Source organism: Gossypium hirsutum, chromosome D07 (genome assembly GCF_007990345.1).
Source record: "Gossypium hirsutum isolate 1008001.06 chromosome D07, Gossypium_hirsutum_v2.1, whole genome shotgun sequence".
NCBI classification, from domain to species: Eukaryota; Viridiplantae; Streptophyta; class Magnoliopsida; order Malvales; family Malvaceae; genus Gossypium; species Gossypium hirsutum.
Genome location: NC_053443.1, coordinates 12652135 through 12662845, shown reverse-complemented (window position 1 = coordinate 12662845; position 10711 = coordinate 12652135). Strand labels below are relative to the sequence as shown.

Genomic DNA, 10711 nt, shown 5'->3' with positions numbered 1-10711 from the left:
AAACCAATCTCTAAGATTTATCACTATGTGTAGTCCGGATATCAAAGATGGGCCGATTGTCGTCTAAGGTATCAACAAGAATCACAACTGAAGGATTTTTGTTGTCAAAATTTACAAACTTAAACATGAAAAGTTTTTTAAGCAAGCAATGTCACAACCAATTGGCACTAATCTAGGCACTGCTCAAAAATTGCCTCAACGATTTTAAATTTTTCATTTCTCAAAAATGAATTTAGAACAAGCTCTTAATTCTAATAGGCATCACATTAAGCAATGGAGGTAATTTTGTTTGCTTAAAGTTTTGTTAAGCTATCAACAAGTGTTGAGTGCAATGGCAAGACACATTGTATTCTCAAGGGGAGACACATGTTTAAGCCTTGGAGACGACATTGTTAGAAAGGGCAACCATGGACCCCGAACATGGACCATAAAATGGACATGAAAAATACTAAAAAAAATTTGTTAAGCTAGGTAATAACACCCAAAGTTTAAATGTTAATAATTAAATTTAGACAGGGTACTATGATTTAGTAGGAAAAAATAATGGGGTTGATATAAAAACACAAATTGTCAAATAGATCCGAACAATTCTCAGTCCAAGCTAATTTCTATAACCATCCTTCTCCTTGTCCATGCCTTGGACGGAAAACATGGGAAGCATCAAACAACAAAATCACCATCATCGTCATCGTCATCAACAACAACAACAAAAAGCCAAAATAAAAGTCACAAAGACAACCTTGTAAGAAATTTTAACCTTTGTAGGAAACAAATGAACTCTCCCCTGCAACGCATGCCCAAAATTAGATTTAGAGGGCTAATAATTTATTTCATCATAACCATGACTTTACTATACATTTCATACTCAAATCTCCTGTTTAGCAAGAAAGACCGGAAATCCCCGGATATAACTACTGTCCCCAACAAAATTGAAGCGCCACCCTTTAACCATTCCTCCAACACCACCTCTTCCCATGTCCAAAACTCAGCAGACCAAAAGCGACCAAACCTTGTTGAACCACCCCCTAGGAGATACCTACGATACGATACTAATCTCAAACACATTGCCTTCGGGATAGCATCGTCTTCGAATTTGTGGGAGATCAGAAAAGAGTACATTAAAACATGGTGGAGGCCCAAAGAGACAAGAGGGGTGGTTTGGTTGGATAAGAAAGTGGTAGCCAAGAAAGGTGAACGCCTACCAGAGATTCGGGTATCCGAGGATACTTCTCAGTTTAAGTACTTAAACAAGGTAGGGTCTAGATCGGCTTTGAGGATCACCAGGGTGGTTTCCGAGACACTCAAGCTTGGGATGAAGGATATTAGGTGGTTCGTGATGGGTGATGATGACACGATTTTTGTTGTTGAAAACTTGGTACGGGTGCTCTCTAAATATGATCATACACAGTATTATTACATTGGGAGTGCATCAGAGAGTCATATTCAGAACATATTGTTTTCATATTCCATGGCATATGGAGGGGGTGGATTTGCAATAAGCTATCCACTGGCAAAAGAACTGTCCAAGATGCAGGACAAATGCATCCACCGATACCCAGCATTATATGGCAGTGATGACAGGATTCAGGCTTGCATGGCTGAGCTTGGAGTGCCCCTTACCAGGGAGCTTGGCTTCCATCAGGTAAAACTTCCACTTCTTCACCTCTTCTACTAGGTTGAATATATATATATACATACATATATATGAACCTTTTTGTTGTGCTTGTACAGTATGATGTGGTCGGAGACATATTAGGCCTCTTGGGAGCCCATCCAGTGACTCCTTTGGTATCACTTCACCACCTAGATGTAGTGAATCCTATATACCCGGGTATGAAACGAGCCAAAGCTCTTGCACACATGCTTGAAGCTGCCAATGAGGACTCCGCGAGCTTAATGCAACAATCCATCTGCTATGATTCAACGCGATACTGGTCGATCATGGTGTCGTGGGGCTACGCGGTTCAAATCTTGAGGGGAGTGATGTCTCCCAGAGAGCTTGAGATGCCGAGTAGAACATTTTTTAGCTGGCACAAGCGAGCTGATTACACTGCTTATGCATTTAACACTAGGCCTGTTGAAAGGCATCCTTGCCAAAGACCCTTTGTTTTCTACATGTACAAGACTAAGACTGAACCTGAAACGAACCAAACAGTTGGCCTCTACTATCGTCATAGAACGCGCAGCCGATATTGCCGATGGAAAATGGCCTCACCAGAGAAACTCGATTTTGTCGTAGTCATAAAGCCGCGAGATGAAGATCGATGGCTCAAGGTACATTTATTATTATTATTCACATGTTATTGTAATTGTAGGACACCTGCAAAATAAACCCCCTGAATTAATTTTTTTTTTCTTTTGCAGGCGCCAAGGAGGGATTGTTGCAGAGCTTTTCCAAAAATTAAAAACAATACAATGATTTTATATGTGGGAAATTGCAAAGACGGTGAGATTAGTGAATTTCAATCCAAGAAGTTATTGTGATACTGATAGGTCTTTTTTTTAATGATTTTTATCTTCTTTTTCTGTATTTTTTTTAACCATGGCCGAATTAGGCATACAACAATCAGGAATAAGATAATGCTATGGTATACTAATCAGTGAAATGAGCCATACATGATTCATGTTTTTTTTTTCTCCCTTCATGGTGTCTACATATGTAATTTCAGTACAAACAAATGAAGAACAGTTATATTCCATGCTTTCTCTAATTGGCGTATAGATGATAAGAACAGTTATATTTCAGTACAAGGCCTTAATATGTCGAACCAATAAATCGAAAACCGGGTACATCAACAGAAACGAGAATTCCTCAAAACTGATCCGTCAATCAGAAGCTAATACCGAGGATTCGTCGAATATTACTGTGAGATTTTGTGATACCGAGGCAACTGGTGATGCAGCAGATGCCAGGAGGGATACATCAATCTGAGAATCACTAAGAGGCAATGGCATCTCCACATGATGTATAGCCACAATTCTGCCATCCTTTATCTCCACATTTACTGCTTTCAAACCCAAAAATAAGAAGAAGATTAAACAAGTACTTCACTTGTGTACTTGCCATTTCTTTATCTTTATCCCAGATTTCTTGAGAATTGAAACAATATGGCCTAATGTCATAAGCTAAATTACCAAAGAAAATGAGCATTTGAAACAGTTTCTTGACAAGCAAACAAGGGAAGAGGGGACATATATACCTGGACGAGACAACCACCAGAGAATGAAGAAGCAAAGCAAGACGAGAAGGGGAATGGTGTGGATCCAAATCTCGGCCAAGGGAAACATTGCAGAGCGAGAAGCCGCTCCTCCTCTTTCCTTCTTGGCAGCGTTACCCACTGGTATCGAAACTGGAAGATGGCTACCAGCTCTCATCATCTTTCAACAGATGCTTCAGTTCGCTACCAATTTCTTCAACCTTCTTAACACTGATTTCCTCAAACATTGAAATGGATGATGAAATCCATACATACTTCATAATAAAGAGGCTTCTTCAAGGTTTCAGTTAATTAATTAGTTACGCTCCTTAACGACTTTCGGCGGGAAATGTTTTCCTACGTAACTGGGTTCTGTTCTTTAAGAAACCCCATCCAAGCTGGACTTTTAATTCCTTTTCTTTTTTGAAATTATAAAGTATATAATATTTAGTGGTTATTTTAAATTTCTATTCTTCGCATATTTAAAATTTAGTCTCTTTAGGAATAATGAGTTAAGGTCAAGAGTGCTCTCTCTTAGAATCCCAGAGAAACAGTACTTGCTGTGGTTGGGTTGGAGTAGAGCGGTGACTTTCTCCGATATGGCAAGGGATGAAATCTCCCTCTTAGCAGAAGAACTGATATAGTTGATAGTTAGAGTTCTTTGGTTGTGCCGAATGGTAATTTTTCGTTGTTATGCTCCGTGTGGACAAGAAAATTGTATAACCCGGACAGTCTTCGTACACAATTGAAGAGTATATGGAAGACTAGGAGAAAATTTGAGATCCAAATGGTCGGACAAAACTTGTTTCAGATCTCGTTTGAAGATGAGAATGACTTGGAGATGATCATGGAGGGGAGACCGTAGTTAGTTAGAAAACAATGATTATCTTTGATAGATTGAAGGAGGCTACAAAAGAATTAAATTGGTTTTCTCCCGGTTTTCGCTTAAAATCGACCTTTGCCCGTCAGAGTGTGAGAAGAAAGATTTGATGCATGCAATAGGTTCTACTTTTGGAGTAATGAGATCGGAGATAAAAAATGATGTTTGCAGGTTGAAAGTTCAGTTGGATGTCCAAAAACCGTTACAGAGGGGAATTTTCATTACAACGGGCAATCAAGAGAAAATATGGCTTTCCTTTAAGTATGAAAACCTATCGAATTTTTGATTTGGTTGTGGTTGTATGGGTCATCTTGTGAAAGACTATACTGCGATCTCGAATTTGGGGGAAGAGAAGCTGGAAGACGATCTCCCTTACTCACTGGCGTTAAAAGCTGAATCTAATTTAATAGGTAAAGAAAGTCTACAATTTGGTTTCTCAGTTAAAAAATCTATGAAACAATGTTTATATATCGGGGAGAATAAGGGGGTGGAAACATCGGGGGTCAAATTTCAAAAACATACCATTCCTAGTAAGATGCCGACAACGATTCATCATGGGGAGGAGAACCTGCAAAAGGTGGAATTTTTTACATAACGGCAACCTGCGGATTTGCACCATAATTTTAAGGAAATTGGGGCATCTAACCAACGCTGCTCTACAAAAATTGAATCTACAAAAGTTATTTTTCATGTCTCAAATCTAGGGATTGAGCAGTCTCGAGGGAAAGCTAAGAATATGAACGGGATGGATGAAAAGTGACAGAAACGACTGAAAAGCCCAAAAGAATTAGTTGGAAGAGATTAGAAATGATTGTGCAGATTAATGATATCCAAATGGAAAGTATGACAGGTAAGAGGAAAGGTGTTTTAGCTTTAAAGGATGTAATTGAGAATTCTTCTCTTAGTGAGGATAATTATAAAAAGGGGAGATTTGATGGAGATGGTCTTGATCATCAGTCTCTGAAGATCCCTTAGGAACAAATGGTTGTTTTTTCTCAAATAGGATCGACAGCTGCCCATAGGCAAATCAACCAAACACAATGAAAACTATAAGTTGGAATGTCTATGGATTGAGGAGTCCTTGAGCAATAAGAAGGCTTCGGTTCATGCTGAATCAACATAATCCTCAAATGGTCTTTTTTGTGGAGACGAAAGTTGATAGCAGAAAGATGGATAGGGTTAGAAGATCGAATTCATTAATGGGTTTGATGTTGAGGCAGAAGGTCCGCGAGGTGGGTTTTCACTGGCATGGAAAGGAGATGTTCTTGTTACAATCATTAGTTATTCTAAAAATCATATTGATGCCCTGATTAAGGAAAATCAAGTCGACAGGGAATGGTGCTTCACGAGGTTTTATGGAGCACCTTTTGCTACTGAAAGGTGTAGTACTTGGAGTTTACTTCGAAAATTGGGAAGGACTTAGAGCCATCCTTGTCTTGTTTGTGGGGATTTTAATGAAATTTTGTACTCTTTTGAGAATAAATTAGGGGTGCCAAGAGATGAGAAAAGAATGGAGGCTTTTCAGACAGTTCTTAACGAGTGCCGACTCTTAGATTTAGGATTCTCTAGGTCGTGGTTCACATGGGAAAGAGGAAACTTACCGGAAACAAACATAATGGAAAGGCTTGACAGAGGGGTTGCAAACATAGAATAGTTTTCGGTTTTCCCACATGCTCGTATTCAAACTTGCCTTACTCACATTTGGATCATAGTCCTTTGCTCATTCATACATAGCAGGGGTATAGGGAGATAAGGAAGGCTCCCTTTAGGCTCGAGGCATGGTGGCTTCTTGAAGAAACATTTGAAAGGACAATTAAGGATATTTGGGGATCATCTTTAGGGACGACATTGCATAAACTAGAAAGCTTAAGATAGGGATAGACTCAATGGGTGATTAAGATTTGAGAAGGGAGGGTGGGGATCAAAAAATATTTAAGTAGAAAATTAGAGATTTTGTTAGAAGAGGATAGGAATTATGAGAATTTGGCTGAAATCATTTACATGAAGCTACATCTCAATTTGGAAATCAATAATAAATGAGGCATATTGGGAGCAAGGAGCACGCGTTAATTGGCTAAAATTGAGGGATAGAAACACGATGTTTTTCCATAATTGTGTTACTCAACCAATAGATCTAATACTATAAGAAGCTTACGGAATAAGGATGGGGAAGAAGTCAATGATGTGGAAGAGATGGAGAAGATAGCTAAGAGCTTTTTTCAAGAGTTGTTTACAACCGAAAGGGTGAGCAATATGGAATCGATCTTGCTAGGAATTGAGCATTGCATTTCTAAAGAAGCACATTTACAGCTTAAAATAAAGTACATTGCTGAAGAGATTTGGGTAGCATTGAAAAGAATGAGTCCTATAGAGGTTTTCGGTGATGGAGGCTTTCCAACGATTTTCTTTCAGAAGTGTTGGAACATCGTATGTACAAAGGTAACTTCTTTCTGTTTGGAAATCTTAAATGAAGGTAGGGATTTGGAACTTTTAAATGTCACTAATATTATGTTGATACCCAAAACCTCACACCCTACAAAAATGAAAAATTTTAGACCCATAAGTCTATGTAATGTTCTTTATAAGGTCATAGCTAAGGTGGTTAGATTTTAGCATGTTTTGTATGGATGTATTGATGTGCAGGACGTTTCATCACAATTAATGTGCTTGTGGCTTATGAAATTATACATACATTGAAGAAAAAAATAATTGGACTAAAAGGGCACATGGCACTCAAGCTTGATACGAGCAAGGCTTATGATAGGGTGGAGTGGGATTTCTTAAGGCTTATGATGGAACAAATGGGTTTTGCGCGATCTTGGGTGAATTTCATTATGAAATGTCTTACTTCAGTTTTCTATTCGATCATCTTAAATGGATGCAAAGGAGAATGTTTTAAACCAACCAAAGGTCTTCGCCAGTGGGATTCGCTCAACCCTTTTCTATTTCTGATTTGCAGTGAAGGACTTTCATCTCTTATGCGTTCGTCAATGAGGAGGGGGAGATCAAAGGGGCCAAAGTAAGTAAGAAAGGCCCTCAGATTTCTCATCTCCTCTTTGCGGATGATTGCATTTTATTTGGTAAGGTAACGACCTTAGGAGCTCAAAAGATAAAAGAAATTCTGAATACGTATGAGTTGTGTTCTGGCCAGGGTGTGAACTTTGAAAAATCCACAGTATTTTTTAGCACTAATACTCTGGAAGTTGATAGACATTTTGTTACAGGATTATTGGGAGTGAGGAGCTCGATCAATGTTGAGAAATATCTTAGTCTTCCTAATTTGGTAGGTAAGAAAAAGAATGCATCTTTTCAAAGTTTAAAGGATTGAATTCGGTTGAAATTTGATGGGTGAAGCTTGCGGTTCTTGTCACAATTGGGTAAAGAAGTCTTTATTAAATCGGTTTTGCAAGCAATCCCTACTTATTCCATGATGTGCTTTCTTCTACCAAAAAATTTATGTGGAGAGATAGAAGCTATAATTGCTAGGTACTAGTGGTAGAAAGGGCATAGGCGAAAAAGAATTCATTGGTGTAGCTGGAATAAGATGTGCGAATTAAAACTGGATGGAGGTTTAGGTTTTAAGAATTTGGTGAAATTTAATATGGCCTTACTTGCTAAGCAAGGATGGCGTCTTATTGATCAACCTGATTCATTATTATTGTGGGTCTTAAAAGCCAAATACTATCTCTCCACTAGCTTTTTACAAGCAGAGCTAGGGTGTGCACCATTGTATATTTGGAAACGTATTTGGGCTGTAAAACCCCTAACCCGAATCTGTCGTCAAAACAGGGTTACGGAGAATTACCAAAATTTACAAGTCAAATAACAGACATTTCATATTATCTATCATTCATATCATAACTTAATCCAAATTCATCATATTGTCCCTTATGTGATCCCTCAAAGCTCAAAATACATGTTAGAAATAAGTCAAGACTAAATCGAGTACTCAGAAAATTTTTCAAAAAACATTAAAATTTTTCAAAGGTGTAGAAGTCACACGCCCGTGTGGCCAGGCCGTGTGGGCATTCAAATTAGAGACACATGGTTATGTCCCAGCCCGTGTCCAAACTTGGGAGCTCTCTAACTTGGGTTACACGGTCAAGTCATACGCCCGTGTGCTAGGCTGTGTGAGCATACTGACTTGCATTAATAAGGTACATGGGTCATACGGCCAAGCCATACACCCATGTGCTAAGCCGTGTGAACAAATTTTAAGTATACTGACTTGTGCAAAATTTAAAATACAATAGACACACGGCCGTGCTACCTGGCCTTGTGTCACACACAACTGAGACACACGTCCGTGTCTCTGCCCATGTAGACGAAAATAAGTCATTTTCAAGCCACATTTCTCACCTAAATTTGGTACCAACTTAAACACAAAAATTTATACATTCACAAGACACAATAAAACCTTCAAATCAAGCCAAAACCAAGTTTTATACATGATATATCACGACATATATCCAAGTATTCATACTTATCAAACATGTCAAAGCCATACATACATCAAAATATATCAAAAACAAGCCTTTCAAATGGCTAATCACAACAAGACATTTACATGCCAACATTTGGCCAAATTAACCTATACATGCCATTATAACCAAAATTGATTTACTACATATACTGAGATGGGCCGGTGGATAGTGTGATGTAGCTCCGACCAGCTTCCAACTTTAACGAGCTTCCGAGTTACTATAAAATAGAGAAAATAAAACAGAGTAAGGATTTAATGCTTAGTAAGTTCGTATAACATGGAATTTAACTTACCATTTAATCACATTTAAGGTAAGCATTCTAGGCATATTCAAATCAAATTGGCCAAAAGCCCTAACACATATCCTCATCAACCATATTAGTCATGTATTTCATATGAATATCAAGAAACATGTATGAGCTCATCAATAATCAAATTTCCATATACATATACTTCCCACACCATGTGTTCATATAGCATGTACGAATCATATCCATGTATATCAAGTATATACCCGTAATAATTCATCTCGAATTCATATTATCTCATGTCAGAACTTTGCCCATTGAATCATTCAAAATATCAACGGATACCCGGGTAGTACACACGAAGTGTACAAATCTATAATTTGTCAATTCATATACAGGTATGCCTATACGAGTATGTAATCGGGAAGCTCTTTTGAGCCATGTAACGGGAAGCTCATGTGAGCCATATAACAGGAAGCTCTTGCAAGCCAATTATTGGGAAGCTCATACGAGCCATAAACAGGAATCTCAAGAAAGCCATTAATTGGGAAGGTCATGAGAGCCAAATATCGGGAAGCTCATGAGAGTCATATAACAGGATGCTCATAAGAGCTAAACAACGGGACGCTCTTGCAAGTTGTGGTGTGTCCGCAACACATGCAAGACCACAACCAATTCGGGAACCCTTAATGACATGTCATTTGTATCTATCGAATTTTCAAGGTTCAAACGGGACTTAGTACTTGTTGAATATGTGATCAATACTTATAAATGGCAATTACACATTTCACATACATATAATTCAATTTACACATAAATATATAATTTAGTAACACGTACTTACCTCGATAAGTGTTCGTGGGTTTGTAATCTACTAATCCAATATTTTTTTCCTTGATCTAACTCTGTATTGTGTCTATCTAGATCTATACGAATAAATTTAAATTCAATTCAGTCCAATACACATCTTTGGAAAAATTATTATTTTGCCCCTATACTTTTAATTAATAATAATTTTATCCCTAAACTCGAAAAATGAAATTCATACTATTTAATCCTTATTCCAAGCCTAGCCAATTTTCATGTATCACAATATCAGCCCATGTATTTCATAAAATTCAAAACTTTTCTATGAATTTTTTGTCTTTACAATTTAGTCCCTAAATCATAATTTCATCAAAATTCTCTTTACAAAAGTTGTTTATCTATCAACAACCTTTCATTTTCTACCATAAAACTTCATAATTCAACTATATTCATCCATGGAAAAACCCTAATACTTTGATATTTTTACAAATTAATCCCCAAGATAGTTAGATTAAGCTATTACGATCTCGAAAACATAAAAATCATTAAAAATGGGACAAGATTACTCACCTAATTAACCAAAATAAGCTTGTCTATCTTCAAACTTCATAACTAGGGTTTCCATGTATTTTGATTTAGGAAAGATGATGAAAATGACTTAATTTAATTATTTAGTTCTATTATCGTCATTATTTTACCATCTTTCCAAATTAACCCTTTACTTTTCTTAAATTTCCAATGATGAATAATCATCCTTATCTACTAAATCCTTTAAATGGTCTGTTTACCATATAAGGACCTCCAATTTTGAATTCCATAGCTATTTGATCCCTTTAGCTACTAGAATTCAACTTTTGCACTTTGCGCAATTTGGTTCTTTTTATCAAATTAAACATGTAATCGGTAAAATTTCTTAACGAAATTTTTATACGATATTTTTATCATAATGTAGACCATAAAATAATTTTAAAATAAATTTTATTTCAGCCTCAGATTTGTGGTTTCGAAACCACTATTTCGATTTTATTGAAAACGGGTTGTTACATGGGTGGCAAAAGGTCTACTTAAAAATGGTCTGGGTTGAAGGGTTGGCACG

The 10711-nt window shown here is 37.2% G+C and overlaps 2 protein-coding genes across 2 annotated transcripts; one reads left to right on the top strand and one right to left on the bottom strand.

The window, feature by feature from the left end:
• The first annotated feature begins 600 nt into the window (after positions 1–600).
• On the top strand, positions 601–2697 carry LOC107932917 (uncharacterized). The gene is made up of 3 exons (XM_041097516.1): positions 601–1642; positions 1732–2274; positions 2365–2697. Exons 1-3 carry the CDS (start codon positions 773–775, stop codon positions 2482–2484), a joined length of 1533 nt encoding a protein of 510 aa, XP_040953450.1. The 5' UTR covers positions 601–772; the 3' UTR covers positions 2485–2697.
• Positions 2574–3531, bottom strand: LOC107956626 (uncharacterized). The gene is made up of 2 exons (XM_016892221.2): positions 3201–3531; positions 2574–3005 (listed from the first exon to the last, which is right to left on the bottom strand). Exons 1-2 carry the CDS (start codon positions 3376–3378, stop codon positions 2827–2829), a joined length of 357 nt encoding a protein of 118 aa, XP_016747710.1. The 5' UTR covers positions 3379–3531; the 3' UTR covers positions 2574–2826.
• Between the last annotated feature and the right edge of the window lie 7180 nt (positions 3532–10711).

Coding starts and splice junctions, on each gene's coding strand:
- LOC107932917 (XM_041097516.1), top strand. CDS start 773: ATGAACTCTCCCCTGCAACGCATGCCCAAAATTAGATTTAGAGGGCTA. Junction 1,643..1,731: donor GGGAGCTTGGCTTCCATCAG/GTAAAACTTCCA, acceptor GTGCTTGTACAG/TATGATGTGGTCGGAGACAT. Junction 2,275..2,364: donor ATGAAGATCGATGGCTCAAG/GTACATTTATTA, acceptor TTTCTTTTGCAG/GCGCCAAGGAGGGATTGTTG.
- LOC107956626 (XM_016892221.2), bottom strand. CDS start 3,378: ATGATGAGAGCTGGTAGCCATCTTCCAGTTTCGATACCAGTGGGTAAC. Junction 3,006..3,200: donor CTGGTGGTTGTCTCGTCCAG/GTATATATGTCC, acceptor GTTTGAAAGCAG/TAAATGTGGAGATAAAGGAT.